A 19588-nucleotide genomic window follows, 5' to 3' on the forward strand; every position below is an offset into this window, starting at 1 on the left:
AGGTGCCATTTGTGACGCAGACTGAAAGCTGGCTGAAGGGTAACGAATGTAGCCTTTATAATCACATTAGTGCGGCCAAATTGAATTTGCTCAATAAGAAGGGTGATTGAGGATATGACTCCATTAAATTACAATAATGAGCGAGGATATTAGCTTGGCTGTTTTCCAGTCAGATGACCCCATGCAGCCTCTGTCACTCTGGTTTCATTATACACGGAGTCAGACAAACTGTCTGATCTTACTGTACCAATAAAAAGGCGTGAAAATGATTATGGCTTGTGAATAGTCAGCATGGTGTGTTGTTTTAGCCGGCTGTGGAAATCTGTAGTGCTGGTGTACAGGATCTGTATGTGAAAGGTGTGAGGGTTTCTGATGATGCAGGCACACACACGCACCCGCGCACAAACAGGCATGGGTGCGCACACACACACACGCAGAACACACACACGCGAAACACACACATGCGCAAGCACACACACGCAAACACACACACACACTCCCACCCCACCTCCCTCCACACAACAATCAATTATAGCAATTCAACCAGACAGGTATCGTTCATTAGGTTTCTTCCAGCGAGGCCATTGATGTTTCTTGGGAGTGTATTAATTAACAGCCACCTGGGGCTGGCTCAGCCGACCCTGGATACGTCCCACATGGTACACGAATCCCTACAGTGCCTATAGAAAGTCTACACCCCCTTGAACTTGTTTCATATTTTGTTGCGTTACAAAGTGGGATTGAAACAGATTTAATAGTAAATTTTGTCATTGATCAGAAAATTCGACAAATGCTTTTCAAAAGCCTCATAAAGAAGGGCAATGATTGGTAGATGGGTAACAATAACAAATCAGACATTGAATATATCTTTAAGCATGATCAAGTTAATAATTATGCTGTGGATTATGTATTAAACCACCCAGACACAACAAAGATGCAGTCGTCCTTCTGAACTGAGCTGCAGGACAAGAAGGAAACTGCTTAGGGATTTTACCATGAGGCCATTGGTAATGTTAAAACAGCTACAGAGTTCAATGTCTGTGATGGGAGAAAATGGAGGATGGATCAACAACATTGTAGTGACTCCACAATAATTACCTAAATGACAGAGTGAAAAGAAGAATTCAAATACAGAATAAAAAAAAATATTCCAAAACATGCATATGTATGCAACAAGGCACTAAAGTAATACTGAGAAGAAAAAAATCACAGCAAAGGAATACACTTTTTGGCCTAAATGCAAAGCCTTATGTTTGCAGAAAATCCAACACAACACATACTGAGTAACTGCCTCCTTATTTTCAAGCATGGTGGTGGCCGCATCATGGTATGGGTATGCTTGACATCGGCAAAGACTGGGATGGAGCTAAGCACAGGCAAAATCCTAGAGGAACACCTGCTTCAGTCTGCTTTACACCATACACTGGGAGAGGAATTCACCTTTTAGGAGGACTAAAACACAAAGCCAAATCTACACTAGAGTTGCTTACCAAGAAGACAGTTAATGTTCCTGAGTGGTCAAGTTACAGTTTTGCTTAAGAATCTATGGCAATACTTTAAAATTGCAGTCAAGCCATGATCTCCAACACCTTGACAGCGCTAGAAGAATTTTGAAAATAATAATGGGCAAATATTGTACAATACAGGTGTGCAAAGCTCTTCTAAGACTTAACCAAGAAAGCTCACAGCGGTAATCACTGGCAAAGGTGTTTCTAACATGTATTGACTCAGGGGGTACATAAATATTAATCAAGGGTATATTGGTATTTTATTTTTCAGTAATCTTTATATAGAATTTTTCTTCCAATTTGACATTACAGAGTAATTTGTGTAGATAGTTGACAAAAAATAACATTTAAATACATTTTATTCCCACTTTGTAAAACAATAAAATGTGAAGAAATCCAAGGAGGTACAGTGGCTTGTGAAAGTATTCACCCCCCTTGGCATTTTTCCTATTTTGTTGCCTTACAACCTGGAATTAAAATATATTTTTTTGGAGTTTGTATTATTTGATTTACACAACATGCCTACCACTTTGAAGATGCTAATATTTTTTCTTGTGAAACAAACAAGAAATAAGAGAAAGAAACAGAAAACTTGAGCGTGCATAACTATTCACCCCCCCAAAGTCAATACTTTGTAGAGTCACCTTTTGCAGCAATTACCGCTGCAAGTCTCTTGGGGTATGTCTCTATAAGCTTGGCACATCTAGCCACTGGGATTTTTTCCCATTCTTCAAGGCAAAACTGCTCCAGCTCCTTCAAGTTGGATGGGTTCCGCTGGTGTACAGCAATCTTTAAGTCATACCACAGATTCTCAATTGGATTGAGGTCTGGGCTTTGACTAGGCCATTCCAAGACATTTAAATGTTTCCCCTTAAACAACTCGAGTGTTGCTTTAGCAGTATGCTTAAGGTCATTGTCCTGCTGGAAGGTGAACCTCTGTCCCAGTCTCAAATCTCTGGAAGACTGAAACAGGTTTCCCTCATGAATTTCCCTGTATTTAGCGCCATCCATCATTCCTTCAATTCTGACCAGTTTCCCAGTCCCTGCCGATGAAAAACATCCCCACAGCATAATGCTGCCACCACCATGCTTCACTGTGGGGATGGTGTTCTCGAGGTGATGAGAGGTGTTGGGTTTGCGCCAGACATAGCTTTTTCCTTGATGGCCAAAAAGCTACATTTTAGTTTCATCTGACCAGAGTACCTTCTTCCATATGTCTGGGGAGTCACCCACATGCCTTTTGGTGAACACCAGACATGTTTGCTTATTTTTTTCTTTAAGCAATGGCTTTTTTCTGGCCACTCTTCCGTAAAGCCCAGCTCTGTGGAGTGTACGGCTTAAAGTAGTCCTATGGACAGATACTCCAATCTCCGCTGTGGAGCTTTGCAGCTCCTTCAGGGTTATCTTTGGTCTCTTTGTTGCCTCTCTGATTAATGCCCTCCTTGCCTGGTCCATGAGTTTTGGTGGGCGGCCCTCTCTTGGCAGGTTTGTTGTGGTGCCATATTCTTTAAATTTTTTAATAACGGATTTAATGGTGCTCCGTGGGATGTTCAAAGTTTCGGATATTTTTTAAATATAATTATTTAACTAATTATGTGACTTCTGAAGGTAATTGGTTGCACCAGATCTTATTTAGGGGCTTCATAGCAAAGGGGGTGAATACATATGCACACACCACTTTCCCGTTATTTATTTTGTATAATTTCTTTAAACAAGTTTTTTTATTCATTTCACTTCACCAATTTGGACTATTTTGTGTATGTCCATTACATGAAATCCAAATAAAAATCAATTTAAATTACAGGTTGTAATGATACAAAATAGGAAAAACGCCAAGGGGGATGAATACTTTTGCAAGGCACTGTAGAGCACTACCCTGGGGGCCTGGTCAAAAGTAATGCACTGTCGAGGGAATAGGGGAACATTTGGGAACCTGGTCCTGGCTCACCTGTACTGTATTGTCTCTGAGGTGGTGGAGGCTCTCAGCTTTGTCATGAGGATTCTCACAATGTTGAAGAGGAATATAAAGTTGATCTGAGAACAGGAGGGAAAATAAGAATTTAGAGAAGATTTACATAGGTCAATTAGGAGAGAAAAACATTTAATAAAACAATATTTGTCTGTGGTGGAAATAACTGTATTGGGCTTTAAGTGATGATAGGATACCGGTGCCAAATAAAGTCTATAAAAAACATTTTTCTCTACATTTTTACTGAGTGGTATAGATTATAAATCTGTTAAATCTGCATGGGAAAGACAAACACTTGGGATTGTGCCTAATTTACATAGACAGTGTTTCAATACAGTCAACATGATATCATAGAAAAATGTCATCCTGGAAGTTTGCAGAAAGGTAAATGTCACAGTAGCTGATGTTTTTCTCAATACATTGTTGTCAATGGGAAAAGATGAGTGTCACAGGGTTTCACGTTTTCAGGCTGATAATGGGCTGATACAGTGTATTGACTGATGTACAGTGGGGGAAAAAAGTATTTAGTCAGCCACCAATTGTGCAAGTTCTCCCACTTAAAAAGATGAGAGAGGCCTGTAATTTTCATCATAGGTACACGTCAACTATGACAGACAAATTGAGAAAAACTAATCCAGAAAATCACATTGTAGGATTTTTTATGAATTTATTAGCAAATTATGGTGGAAAATAAGTATTTGGTCACCTACAAACAAGCAAGATTTCTGGCTCTCACAGACCTGTAACTTCTTCTTTAAGAGGCTCCTCTGTCCTCCACTCGTTACCTGTATTAATGGCACCTGTTTGAACTTGTTATCAGTATAAAAGACACCTGTCCACAACCTCAAACAGTCACACTCCAAACTCCACTATGGCCAAGACCAAAGAGCTGTCAAAGGACACCAGAAACAAAATTGTAGACCTGCACCAGGCTGGGAAGACGGAATCTGCAATAGGTAAGCAGCTTGGTTTGAAGAAATCAACTGTGGGAGCAATTATTAGGAAATGGAAGACATACAAGACCACTGATAATCTCCCTCGATCTGGGGCTCCACGCAAGATCTCACCCCGTGGGGTCAAAATGATCACAAGAACGGTGAGCAAAAATCCCAGAACCACACGGGGGGACCTAGTGAATGACCTGCAGAGAGCTGGGACCAAAAGTAACAAAGCCTACCATCAGTAACACACTACGCCGCCAGGGACTCAAATCCTGCAGTGCCAGACGTGTCCCCCTGCTTAAGCCAGTATATGTCCAGGCCCGTCTGAAGTTTGCTAGAGTGCATTTGGATGATCCAGAAGAGATTGGGAGAATGTCATATGGTCAGATGAAACCAAAATAGAACTTTTTGGTGAAAACTCAACTCGTCGTGTTTGGAGGACAAAGAATGCTGAGTTGCATCCAAAGAACACCATACCTACTGTGAAGCATGGGGGTGGAAACATCATGCTTTGGGGCTGTTTTTCTGCAAAGGGACCAGGACAACTGATCAGTGTAAAGGAAAGAATGAATGGGGCCATGTATCGTGAGATTTTGAGTGAAAACCTCCTTCCATCAGCAAGGGCATTGAAGATGAAACGTGGCTGGGTCTTTCAGCATGACAATGATCACAAACACACCACCCGGGCAACGAAGGAGTGGCTTCGTAAGAAGTATTTCAAGGTCCTGGAGTGGCCTAGCCAGTCTCCAGATCTCAACCCCATAGAAAATCTTTGGAGGGAGTTGAAAGTCCGTGTTGCCCAGAGACAGCCCCAAAACATCACTGCTCTAGAGGAGATCTGCATGGAGGAATGGGCCAAAATACCAGCAACAGTGTGTGAAAACCTTGTGAAGACTTACAGAAAACATTTGACCTGTGCCATTGCCAACAAAGGGTATATAACAAAGTATTGAGAAACTTTTGTTATTGACCAAATACTTATTTTCCACCATAATTTGCAAATAAATTCATTAAAAATCCTACAATGTGATTTTCTGGATTTTTTTTTCTCATTTTGTCTGTCATAGTTGACGTGTACCTATGATGAAAATTACAGGCCTCTCTCATCTTTTTAAGTGGGAGAACTTGCACAATTGGTGGCTGACTAAATACTTTTTTCCCCCACTGTATGTGCAATGAATGCTGCATCTCAAACATAATTCTGATAAAATTAAAACCATCTGCAAAACAAGGAGTAAATAAAAGCAAATGTAATGCTTCAGAGCAAGGTCTTAGGATGATTGACTGCTGAGGTTTTAAGGGCAAATCAATAAATACATTGTTTACATTAAAATGTTGCCCGCTGGTTATATCATATTTTAAATAATGTCCCAACGTTATGTGTGAGTAACTGGTGAGTTATGAATGGAGAAGGCATGAGAAAAACAGTCACATATTTAAACTATATTTAAAAGGGGGATACAGGTTGAAGTCGGAAGTTTACATACACCTTAGCCAAATACATTTAAACTCAGTTTTTCACAATTCCTGACATTTAATCCTAGTAAAAAATCCCTGTCTTGGGTCAGTTAGGATCACCACTTTATTTTAAGAATGTGAAATGTCAGAATAATAGTAGAGAGAATTCTTTATTTAAGCTTTTATTTCTTTCATCACATTCCCAGTGGGTCAGAAGTTTACATACACTCAATTAGTATTTGCAAGCAACCCCCTTTTCCTCCAAACATAACGATGGTCATTATGGCCAAACAGTTATATTTTTGTTTAATCAGACCAGAGGACATTTCTCCAAAAAGTACGATCTTTGTCCCCATGTGCAGTTGCAAACCGTAGTCTGGCTTTTTTATGGCAGTTTTGGAGCAGTGGCTTCTTCCTTGCTGAGCGGCCTTTCAGGTTATGTCGATATAGGACTTGTTTTACTGTGGATATAGACACTTTTGTACCTGTTTCCTCCAGCATCTTCACAAGGTCCTTTGCTGTTGTTCTGGGATTGATTTGCACTTTTCGCACCAAAGTACGTTCATCTCTAGGAGACAGAACGCGTCTCCTTCCTGAGCGGTATGACGGCTGTGTGGTCCCATGGTGTTTATACTTGCGTACTATTGTTTGTACAGATGAACGTGGTACCTTCAGGCATTTGGAAATTGCTCCCAAGGATGAACCAGACTTGTGGAGGTCTACCATTTTTTTTCTGAGGTCTTGGCTGATTTCTTTTGATTTTCCCATGATGTCAAGCAAAGAGGCACTGAGTTTGAAGGTAGGCCTTGAAATACATCCACAGGTACACCTCCAATTGACTCAAACAATGTCAATTAGCCTATCAGAAGCTTCTAAAGCCATGATATCATTTTCTGGAATTTTCCAAGCTGTTTAAAGGCACAGTCTTTATGTAAACTTCTGACCCACTGGAATTGTGATACAGTGAATTATAAGTGAAATAATCTGTCAGTAAACAATTGTTGGAAAAATTACTTGTGTCATGCACAAAGTAGATGTCCTAACCGACTTGCCAGAACTATAGTTTGTTAACAAAACATTTGTGGAGTGGTTGAAAAACAAGTTTTAATGACTCCAACCTAAGTGTATGTAAACTTCCGACTTCAACCTGTACGTGTTAAGATTGTCAAGCTGAGCTAAAACAGTTACAGTTTAGCATGCTGCAAATCATATACTATTCATACATATTCATCATACATCATATTCATTCCAAATGACCCTGTCAGTTCTGCATATTTGTAGTAGGTGTCACGTCGTTCAAATAGCTTCACATGATGGTATTACAGTATGTCAGTGAGTGTGTGCGTTGGAAGGCTGCTTTATAAAGTTCACACACCATTGAATGTCAATGACCTTTCTACTGTTTGTTTTGAAGCAACTACTTGACCTTGAAACACAATTTCCGCTTGAGTGCACAGTAATGTTATTTTGGCAGTGTTCCTAACTGCGATGTGCTGTAAATTCAAACACAGTTAGAGGAAAGTGTAAAGGGGAAGAGCTTGGTCATGGATGTAGGAAAACCTAACAAGGACAAGGCTAGAACACTATGTCTATAAATGTCTATACTAGGAGGAGAAATATGGAGAAATGTAAAAAATATTTTGTGTAACACTGTCTTACCAGCAACACCAGGATCATTGGGCCCTGGTAGATGTAATCTGTGTACACTCCTGCCTTCTTCCCAAACCAGCACCTGTAATTTAGAACACAGAGAGTTGAGCCAATCATAGTGGCCGATGTCAGAAGGTCAACCAATCAAATGTATTCGATGACAAAGCAAACTGCGGGACCTTTCCCAACAATTTTTTATAGTTGACTAAAACGAGCATGGGCCTCGGCCAATCACATTAATTCATATCAGAGGTGGGTGAGAGGGTTTAGCCTATCAAAGCCAGTACTGGCAGAGAATAAGAGAGGCCTTTGTAAAGTACAGCACTCCCTTCTAGCAGTAGAAAACACCTAAAACAAATAATTTGTGGAATTACATCCACTTTGCTGTAAAAACAAAGGGGTGAAAAAAGGAAATGAAGACGCTCTCCCAGGGTATGAGATGCTCCAGATTCACTAACTCTACAGACTCAGTTCAGTGGAGTGAATTATTCATTTGTTCTGTCTTCACCTTGTTGAGAGAGAGAGAGAGAGAGAGAGAGAGAGAGAGAGAGAGAGAGAGAGAGAGAGAGAGAGAGAGAGAGAGAGAGAGAGAGAGAGAGAGAGAGAGAGAGAGAGAGAGAGAGGGTGAAAAAAAGTAGAGGGCTTAGCTTAGGAGGAACTGTGTCTGGATAGAAGTTTGTTTTCGCCCCGCTGAGCATAATGAAAAACAAGCTAACAGGTTTCGGAGGGTGGATATCACAGCAACCCCTGTGTAAGCGGGAGCCTCCGATGTGATAGAGTGGAAACTGTCAGGTTCCTGGTGTAGCATTAATGAAACTGATGCCCCCCATCCAACTAGCTGGTTGAGTGAAGAACTTTCAACTCTACCATGAGTGTTGTCTGATTGTATTAGAGAGCAGAATGTCAGAGAATGGGAAAGCATGTGGAGTATGTTTGCTTAGGCTATTTCAAGTCAGGTTTAAGATGGAATAAATAAGTAGCCTTGCACAAGCTGGGACAGCTCATAGGAGCAGGAGCATATGTCCTGATTCTGTAGCGTGAGTACACCCCCCGGACAGGACGCTAGTCTGTCGCAGGGCCTTAACCATAGCAGCGGGAAGTAGTTTGGGGGTGGGGGTGCTGCGATTTTATTATTCGACGGACGGACGGACGGACGGGGGAATACGTTTTTACCCGCGCTGCAGACGGCTATATTGGTCCGCTAATACAGGACTATTAAAGGCCCAATCATTTTTTTTTTTTCCCCCTCAATCTCCTTAATGCTGAGCGCAAAACAGAGACGCATCAGGTCCCATTTTTATATTCTTTGGTATGTTTCGGCTGAGGATCAAATTCCCAACCTTCCAATCGAAGGGTGGACACTCTAACCACAAGGCTACTGAGTTATGATGAAGGGCCTTGCTATAAAATAAGCATTTAAATCAGATTGATATCTTTGACAGCAGAGAGCAGTTGATTGGGGAAATCGCTCAGTTCTGCCACCAGGACAAGACTCATGACAATAAACATCAACCTGCTATTCTGTATGCAGAGCAATTATAGGTTACAGGTTCACCAAGACTCCCTTAAAATTAGGATGAATCGATCATTTAATGACCTGGCAGAAAGTACAATTAAGGAGATGATTGGGCGACATCCTTCTTTCATCCACTACAATTATCACTCTGATGGGTCTGAGGGGAGCACGGACAACATTGTTGCCTGACTCCAAAGACAAATGGATACCACAGGGACATTACATTTACATTTTTACATTTTAGTCATTTAGCAGACGCTCTTATCCAGAGCGACTTACAGTTAGTGAGTGCATATAGAGAAAAATACATGCGCTTACTTTTCGTTGTCGTAGTAAAGCTTGCCAATGGCCCACGCAATGATGATTGGAAGAGGGATACCTGTAAAACATCACACATAGTCTCTGTTACAGTTGACTTACATTCTTTGTGATCAATCAAACTAATCAATCAACGCACATCCGTCTTTCATTTGATTAACTAAGTGTAGGCTACTCACACCACCCGATGCAGATGAACATCCACTTGCGTAGCTTGTCCGTGGAATAGGTGAGCACGATGGCTGTATGCAGGTAGCAGCCCTCCCCAAACATCCAGAAGAAGTTTGTCACGTGGAAATAATTATAGGCTGCCGTGACAAGCCGGCACCACAACTTTTATAGATAGGAAGGAAAGAACAAGAAAAAAGGCTAGTAAAAACTAAAAAGTGAGAGCTGTAAAGGCACAACTGGTTCCCTTTCCTCACTCCTTAGGGGATTGTTGCCTGTTGGAAAAGTAGTGCACTATATAGGGAATAGGGTGCCATTTCGGATGCAGCCCTGGTTCTTTATGGACATGTAATGAGATCAAGGAGGGGGAGTAAGGCAGGGCTGCAGCTTCTGAAGGAGAGCCGGGACGAAAGTAACACAGGGCGGAAGTAGATTTGTGTGTATTGTTGTATATTGTTAGATATTACTGCACTGTCGGAGCTAGAAATACTTGGAGCTAGAAACACAAGTATTTCGATACACCCACAATAACATCTGCTAAATATGTGTATGCGACCAATGAAATTTGATTTGATTTGATTTAAGCATGAATAGTCATTGAAAATGGTGAAGAATATCTCCTACTACATTCCCATTAAAGTGAGATAAGAAAATGATGGTTAATATAGCTATTATGTGATCCATTTTAGTCAGATTAATATTGTAAGGCAAAATATTGTGGTTGCGCAACATTGCAATATTGACGCATGGTTAATTTTCATAAATTATGAACCTATAGCATTAATTATTCAAATCGACACAAACATTAAATTATGTCTGATAGTATATTTGTTAAAAGTAATGAGCATTACAAACCAGAAACATGGCGATAAGACAGATATTGTGCACTTCTCCCAGCTGTTACTTCCTTCCCAAGGCTGTGTTACTCCCACCCCGCCGGCAGGTAGAAAAAAGTAACGTTGCGGTAGTTCTGTTCTCAGTCTATTTAATTTCAACTAATTTACCCTAGAAATGAAATTACAGTTGCTAACGGTAGAGGACATGTATAAGTTGTTTGCCATAAAATATGGTGTCTCTAGCTCTATCGATCTCTGAGTAATTAGGAAAAAAATTAAAAGTGTTACTTTCGTTCCTATTCGCCCCTACCCACTGGGCATAGACGTCAATTCAACATCTATATTTCACATCGGTTCAATGTAATTTCATTGAAATGACGTGGAAACAACATTGATTCAACCAGTGTGTGCCCAGTGGGTAGTCTCTCTAAAAACACTCAATCTGAGAGTGAAACTCCACCTTGCGATCATTATTTGATTATTATTATTTGTTTGAGCTTCTCTATCATGCTCGGAGTAGTGTCAAAAGGACTCTCTGAATGTTTCCAGTTTGGGACTGGTTCTTAGGCAGATGTCTGGCAAACAAAGTTCACTGTGGCAGTTTAAGAATGGCAGATTTGACCTCCTGCATTACTTGTTAAACTGCATCATAGCTCTCAATTCCCATGGTCTACGACAATCTGAATCATCCAACACTGACAATACCTCTCAATCCAAAGTCAATATAGATGTGCTATATTAATTTGATCACTCTGTTGTCGCAGAGAATTTTCCTGCGCAGCAGAAAATGCTAATTGTAGTGTATTCGAGGTTTAAAAAGGGTTCTAAAGTTAGCAATTTCCACTTGAAATGTCAAACTATTTGCCTTAAAGAAACATTTATCAACACCTACACAAATGTCCATTAATTGAAATCCACATAATAATTCACATTCCCTGTTGCTGCAGGATTATTTTCCTGCTGTGAGAAACTGGTCAACTTAAGATAGTACACATCTGTATGCCACTTCTAACACTTCAACCTCTATCTTCTTTGACAATTGAGACCAGATCATTGAGAGTCACTTGGGAGTGTTACTTGGGATTGAGAGAGTCCGAGAATGGCACTTGGGGGAGTGTTGCGAGTTGCACCACCAGATACACCTACACTGCTGTCCGAAATGTGTACTTTTCTACTCCAAGATTGTATTTTGGGAGGTGAGTAGAGGCCCGGCTGGGGTTACAGCCCTCTGAGCGCTACTCATCAGTCTGGACTCGGTGTCTACAGCTGGGAGATGAGACAGGAGATCTGTCAGTCCTTAATCTCTCCCTGAAGACGGAGGTGAGATGACTCATTGGGTGATGACATCAGTTCGGAAGGAGGGGGGAGATGCTCCCCTTTGGCGTTTGTTCAAAAGTAGCAAAGTGCATCTCTGAAGGCCTTTGAAGGCCTGTGATGAATGTGTTGTCTAAGTGTTCAAGAATAGTCGTTTCATGAAAAGTCCCTGACAAATGTAAGACGAACTCCTTATTGTCATGCAGGTGGGGAGTGGCCTTGGGTCACAATCAAAACAAGGAGTCGTTCCAAATCAGGTGTTATTTACCTCCTTTTCACCACAATAAGAAAAAATCATTTAATTCAGCATTTGTTCAGGTAGTTATTCAAAACGTCAAGCTACCATCCAACTATCTGCTCATTGCCCATTGAATGGTGCAGGGGAAAAGGCAGCTTGATGGCTGAACTAACTGTCATCATAATTATGTGCCTACTTCGCACAGGTGTCCTCCATATTGTACCTAGTGAAAATAATAGAGTAATGTCCTGAGTGGGAAAAATCTGTATTCAATATGAAAGTGTCATTGACTCTCATTTTATCTTGCCTCCTTGTCTAGCTTCACAGTCTCACCCCACTTACTTCAAGGACTTACCAACAGACTCCATGAGTTGGTACTACCCATCAAATCATCACAAAGTCACACAGAAAATGAGACTCTACAGCCAGCAATCTCAGTGTATTTGGGCTAAGATCCCAAGTGTCCCTTTCCAATTCCCTCCACTCTACCCCTTGTGTAGTCGAAAGGCATGTCAGGGCAGCTGTCAAATCAGGATTGCAATTCATTCACAACTCTCCATTTTTTCTAGCCTCTGCTCTAATCGACCCATTGAGGGTGAGAGACTCCCAGTATGATCAGTGAAGTGGGGCCGTGGTTGAGTGTGATAGCGTGATATCGTTACCGCCCTGACATCCCCGCCACTGACGCACAACGGCCCCCTCTATATTCGCAGGGGGAACCCAGTGTACCAAGGACAAGAAAAAACAAGAAAATTATAGCTTGGACGACATGGGTCCCATTATGCCTTGCAAAAAAAGTAAGAACCTTATACCAACGGTCAAGCATGGTGGTGGTAGTGTGACGGTTTGGGGATGCTTTGCTGCCTCAGGACCTGGATGACTTGCCTTAATAGAAGGATCCATGAATTTCAGCAGCAGGGACTGGGAGACTAGCCAGGATCGAGGGAAAGATGAACGGAGCAAAGTACAGAGAGATCCTTGATGAAAACCTGCTCCAGAGTGCTCAGGACCTCAGACTGGGGCAAAGGTTCAGGACAATGACCCTAAGCACGCAGACAAAACAACGCAGGAGTGGCTTCGGGACAAGTCTCTGAATGTCCTTGAGTGGCCCAGCCAGAGCCCGGACTTGAACCCGATCTAACATCTCTGAAGAGACCTGAAAATAGCTGTGCAGCGACGATCCCCATCCAACCTGACAGAGCTTGAGAGGATCTGCAGAAAACAAAGGGAGAAACTCCCCAAATACAGGTGTGCCAAGCTTGTAGCATCATACCCAAGAAGACTCTAGGCTGTAATCGCTGCCAAAGGTACTTCAACAAAGTACTGAGTAAAGGGTCTGAATACTTATGTAAATGTGATATTTCCATTTTTTATCTTTAATACATTTGCAAACATTTCTAAAAACCTGTTTTTGCTTTGTCATTATGGGGTATTGTGTGTAGATTGATGAGGGGGAAAACAACTATTTAATTAATTTTAGAATAAGGCTGTAACGTAACAAAATGTGTAAATGTCAAGGGGTCTGAATACTTTCCGACTGCACTGTAAGTAGTCGGCAAGCCAGATTTCGGACACAGTCATTATATAGCCCTAAAAGAATACCAGTCTCTAACATTTCATACATTTTGTATTCTCCAAATGTTCCTGTCAATGGAATGTGGTCTAAGAAAAAAAACTATGACAACAACAGAATGAAACCTAATCAGTAAGTAATTTATCTTTCATTAACCCCACCCAAAACCTCCCCAAAGCAATCCATTTATACATTTATGATCTGAAAACCTTTGACTTGTTCTGTTGCCCTTTAACATACAGTGGGGAAAAAAAGTATTTAGTCAGCCACCAATTGTGTAAGCTCTCCCACTTAAAAAGATGAGAGAGGCCTGTAATTTTCATCATAGGTACACGTCAACTATGACAGACAAAAGTAGATTTTTTTTCTCCAGAAAATCACATTGTAGGATTTTTAATTAATTAATTTGCAAATGATGGTGGAAAATAAGTATTTGGTCAATAACAAAAGTTTCTTAAATACTTTGTATATACCCTTTGTTGGCAATGACACAGGTCAAACGTTTTCTGTAAGTCTCCACAAGGTTTTCACACACTGTTGCTGGTATTTTGGCCCATTCCGCCGTGCAGATCTCCTCTAGAGCAGTGATGTTTTGGGGCTGTCGCTGGGCATCACAGACTTTCAACTCCCTCCAAAGATTTTCTATGGGGTTGAGATCTGGAGACTGGCTAGGCCACTCCAGGACCTTGAAATGCTTCTTACGAAACCACTCCTTCGTTGCCCGGGCGGTGTGTTTGGGATCATTGTCATGCTGAAAGACCCAGCCACGTTTCATCTTCAATGCCCTTGCTGATGGAAGGAGGTTTTCACTCAAAATCTCACGATACATGGCCCCATTCATTCTTTTCTTTACACGGATCAGTCGTCCTGGTCCCTTTGCAGAAAAACAGCCCCAAAGCATGATGTTTCCACCCCCATGCTTCACAGTAGGTATGGTGTTCTTTGGATGCAACTCAGCATTCTTTGTCCTCCAAACACGACGAGTTGAGTTTTTACCAAAAAGTTCTATTTTGGTTTCATCTGACCATATGACATTCTCCCAATCCTCTTCTGGATCATCCAAATGCACTCTAGCAAACTTCAGACGGGCCTGGACATGTACTGGCTTAAGCAGGGGGACACGTCTTGCACTGCAGGATTTGAGTCCCTGGCGGCGTAATGTGTTACTGATGGTAAGCTTTGTTACTTTGGTCCCAGCTCTCTGCAGGTCATTCACTAGGTCCCCCCGTGTGGTTCTGGGATTTTTGCTCACCGTTCTTGTGATCATTTTGACCCCACGGGGTGAGATCTTGCGTGGAGCCCCAGATCGAGGGAGATTATCAGTGGTCTTGTATGTCTTCCATTTCCTAATAATTGCTCCCACAGTTGATTTCTTCAAACCAAGCTGCTTACCTATTGCAGATTCAGTCTTCCCAGCCTGGTGCAGGTCTACAATTTTGTTTCTGGTGTCCTTTGACAGCTCTTGGTCTTGGCCATAGTGGAGTTTGGAGTGTGACTGTTTGAGGTTGTGGACAGGTGTCTTTTATACTGATAACAAGTTCAAACAGGTGCCATTAATACAGGTAACGAGTGGAGGACAGAGGAGCCTCTTAAAGAAGAAGTTACAGGTCTGTGAGAGCCAGAAATCTTGCTTGTTTGTAGGTGACCAAATACTTATTTTCCACCATAATTTGCAAATAAATTCATAAAAAATCCTACAATGTGATTTTCTGGATTAGTTTTTCTCAATTTGTCTGTCATAGTTGACTATGATGAAAATTACAGGCCTCTCTCATCTTTTTAAGTGGGAGAACTTGCACAATTGGTGGCTGACTAAATACTTTTTTCCCCCCACTGTATTACCTATTAGCCCTGACTTATGTACTGCGCTGTGTTCCTCCGCAGGTCGCTCGCTCCACGACCTTGCGTAAATAATAAACGAAACGAGCCGTCAAGCCTCCGTCTTTCAACTGACAAGCAGAAATTCTCATGGCTAATGGCTGACGGCAGCCATCTTGTTTATTTTCAGAATAGAAGAAGAAGCGGTGGAGGAGGAGGGCTAACTGACTGGGTCGCTTTGAGCGCGCTCAGTTTGTCTTCTTAGGTCAGATATTGACAGTGGGGGTTGGATTCATTCATTTCTGAGGGCTGGGGGGGCCGGAGGGGATAATGAGCTAATTAATAAAGTAGTGGCAGAGGCTAATTGAAAGAGCTGGAAAGAAAAGGGAGCATCTTCTCTTTTCTCTGCGGTGAGGGATGTTTGCACAAGCAATAACGTCAAGCGGCAGGCGAGCTGAGGGGCAATTAATAATGAACCAGGACGACATGATGGTACTCCAATGCCTGTTAGTTAGTTAAGGGTGTGTGTGTGTGTGTGTGTGTGTGTGTGTGTGTGTGTGTGTGTGTGTGTGTGTGTGTGTGTGTGTGTGCCTGGAGATGTTTTGGAAATGATAGCTGGGAAACTGCAATCCTATTCGATCGGAGAGGGGAAGAATATGGATGAGTGAAAGTGTGTGTGTGTGTGTGTGTGTGTGTGTTCATTAGTGAGCCTGGAGAGAGAGGGAAAGTAATAGAAGGAGAGAGTGGGGATTTTTGTGTGGGTGTGTGGGTGTCTGAATGTGTGTGTGTGCTTCCATATCTGCATGAATTTATTGCCCTTATTGTATCACAGCAAACTATATACAGGTAAAACCATGCCAAAATGAAGGAAACACTTGAGTTGTTTGAGTTGTTTGAGCTGTTATGGTGTGGGGTGCATTTTCCTGGCATGGTTTAAATCCACTCAACCCCTTAGAGACCAAGGTAAACACCAATAAATACACAGCCATTCTGAGTGATCACCTTCAATCTATGATTAATATGATTAATAATTTCTATCCTGATGGGAGTGGTCTCTGCCAGGATGACAATGCCCACATCCACAGGGCAAGAGTGGTCACTGAATGGTTTGATGAGCACGAAAATGATGTTTACCATATGCCATGGTTGTCTCAGTCACCAGATTTAAACACTTATGGGAGATTCTGGAGCAGCGTCTGAGACAGCGTTTCACACCACCATCAACAAAACACCAAATTAAGTAATTTCTTGTGGAAGAATGGTGTCTCAATAGAGTTCCAGACATTTGCAGAATCTATGCCGAGGCACGTTGAAGCTGTTCTGACGGCTCGTGGTGGCCCAACGCCCTATTAAGCCACTTTATGTTGGCGTTTCCTTTATTTTGGCAGTTACCTGTATGTATTTGTATATTGCATATAAAGTGGCCTGAAATGGATGTACATTTAACTTCCCTGTACTCACCACATTGCTCTCATGCACCTCGGGGTTCATGGTGAGCTGTACGACGAACCAAGTGGCATTCCTCAGGATGAAAGCTGTGATCAGGTTCCAGTGGATGATGTTCCTCAAGCAGCGGATACTCCTGGTGGGAGAGAGGAGAATAGAGGAAAGGGTAAGCACTGGTACCTATTCATTATACTGTACAGTGCAACATGGTATCATTGCTATGCATCACATTGTGAAGCTTTTGCAAAAATATATGTATCACGGTTCTTGACCCCTAAGTCAATACATTGCACTGTAATACTCCTGGAGGTAAAGGAGAGAACAGAGGACAGGTTAAGGGCTGGTGGTATTGTTTGCAGTATAATTATTGCAGTGTTTACAGTGAGTGCAGGTTTTTCCTTCAGTATAATTATGCCTTTTGAATCCAGCGGCCAAAACATATTTTCTTACTACAACCTTTTGAATTGAGCACGTCAATTCCTCATGGTATGCAGTATAATGTTATGCAGTACAATTTCCCCCCACCTGCATGGATGGGAATACATATGACAGGATGATGGATAACGGGACCATAAGAAAAAGAGGGATGTTAAAAGAGACAGTAACTTTGTGTGTGTGTGTGTGTTTGTGGATGTGTGTTTTGTATAATTAGTACAGCATGTTCCACAATTTACATATTTCCTACAGTAAGTCTAAAGAGCTAGACAAGACCTGCTCCCTCAAGCAGGTGGTGTATCACTTTCTCTGTTCTGTTCTAACCACTTCATCCCACCTCCAGTGGCAAAGCAAACCACCTCACAATAATCTCCCATTACCCTCTAACAGTAGAGTAGGGCAGGCTGATCAATCCTTTCCCCAGGCTTCAGTAGCACCAGCAGCCCAGCAGGTTATTCAACCCACAGGAATGACTGATAGAATTGGACCAGCTAATACACGGTTTATTAGATCAGTCAAGGTTCTAATTCACACAATTGGTGTGCAAACCTGGAGGTAATAAGACACCAGGAAAGGAAAGCATCCAGGACCAGCAGGGCCCAGATTCACAAAACCTTCTTAAGAATACATTTCTTCATAAGTGCCATTTTTTCCTTAAGTTTATACTTAAACTACGAAAAGTTGCTATTCCTCAATAAAGTTATTTGAAATGTTCTTAAGCTTCTTCCTATGTTTCTTCCTAAAAAATAAGTTATGAAGAAATTAGATTATTGAAAATAATGTTCCTGGATTTCGTCTTGGAAATTTACTCAATTTCAAGACAGCTAAACCCTTGTCTTAAACTCATGGAAGTGAGAGAATAAGCTAATGAAAGCAGTTGAACATGTTTAAACCCCCTAGAGTCGATGTCCACGCCCCGGTGGAAATCGAATTAGCATAATAAAGAAATCCCATAAAAATCCATCAGTTTAAGCTACAGATTTCTGTTTTTTAGCATTGGATGCATCTCAATCCACCGCATCAGCTGATTTCGCACTATCTGTGGTGAAAGGTTGCAGAGCTAGAGCGGTGTTTGTCAGACTATGTGACATCCCGAGAATCGGTCTTCTCACCGATTGTCTGTAGTGGCTGAATGACCTACAAACTCTATGGAAAGATGTGACTCTCACGAAAACGATGGTGTTCTCCGTTTTGCTCTATGACCCCCACAATCGTCTTGGGACTCGTCTGAAGTCGGTACAGCCGATCTGCCAACTTCTGTCTGTAGCGTCTGAACAGTTTGGGCTAGTATGACCCCTCTGTGGAAAGGTGAGACTCTCACAAACATGTACATGTCGGTTATTTAGCTCTAGGACCCCCATATGCCTCACAAGACTCGTCTGAAGGTCCCCCGGTACCAGTTGAAAAAATGAATGGGGGTTAAATTCATGTAAAAAAAAAAAAAAAAACATCCGGATCATACAGTATCTTTCAGATATAGGACAGACACTTCAGAACAAACCACCTTTAGATTTTTTTTGAGGGGACTATTTTTTGTTCCATTGCAATTGCTAGCTTGATAGTTAGCTAGCTCGGTTGCCTAGGGACAATCATATTTTATTTATTTTTATTTAACCTTAACTTTTTAGCAGGGAGCCATACTGAGACCAATGTCTCTTTTACATGTGAGCCCTGAATTACAGAAATTACCGAAGATACACATATCAAAACATAAATACAAAATGCAAGCAGAAAAACAGAAAAACACGGTCATAAAAAACAAACACATTCATCAGTAATTAGGTCCTCAATCAGCTTTCTGAATTACCCTATCGTAGATAGTTAAGAAGTTCGTAAGAAAATCATGTTAAGAAATGTTTGAGGAATTGCACTTATAAACTTCTCATATTGTTTCTCACAAATCTTCTTCCGTTTTTGAGTAAGAAGTGTTTTGTGAATCTGGGCCCAGGAATAGACCAGCCTGAAAGAGCCTTTACAAGTCAAATCTCTTGAGTTAACACCCAATTACTCTGGGAGGAGCATAGCTGATCAAATCTGGTAAAATCTGATAATAATAATAATATGCCATTTAGCAGACGCTTTTATCCAAAGCGACTTACAGTCATGCGTGCATAATTTTTTTTGTGTATGGGTGGTCCCGGGGATCGAACCCACTACCTTGGCGTTACAAGCGCCGTGCTCTACCAGCTGAGCTACAGAGGACCACGACTTTAGCTTAGGCCAGCAGGAAACTGTGACCAGAATAATATCGTTTTTTGACTGACTGTGGTATGGAGCTGAAAGGGAGATCCCATCTGTATAATATTTCCTCTATGACACGTAAAGGTATATACATATACAGAGTGCTGTCAGAAAGTATTCACACCCCTTGACTTTTCCACATTTTGTTGTGTTACAGCC

At 41.5% G+C, this 19588-nt stretch overlaps 1 protein-coding gene across 1 annotated transcript in view; it reads right to left on the reverse strand.

Moving 5' to 3' along the window:
• Nucleotides 1-19588, reverse strand: part of LOC121551688 (corticotropin-releasing factor receptor 1) — a 163378-nt gene that overhangs the window by 17248 nt on the left and 126542 nt on the right. The window contains exons 7-11 of the mRNA XM_041864405.1: nt 16769-16889; nt 9540-9693; nt 9361-9421; nt 7536-7608; nt 3457-3542 (exon numbers count right to left, since the gene is read on the reverse strand). Coding sequence (XP_041720339.1) covers nt 3457-3542; nt 7536-7608; nt 9361-9421; nt 9540-9693; nt 16769-16889 — 495 coding nt within the window. The remainder of the gene's footprint in view (nt 1-3456; nt 3543-7535; nt 7609-9360; nt 9422-9539; nt 9694-16768; nt 16890-19588) is intronic.

The sequence above is a fragment of the Coregonus clupeaformis genome, chromosome 35 (assembly GCF_020615455.1).
Source record: "Coregonus clupeaformis isolate EN_2021a chromosome 35, ASM2061545v1, whole genome shotgun sequence".
NCBI lineage: Eukaryota > Metazoa > Chordata > Actinopteri > Salmoniformes > Salmonidae > Coregonus > Coregonus clupeaformis.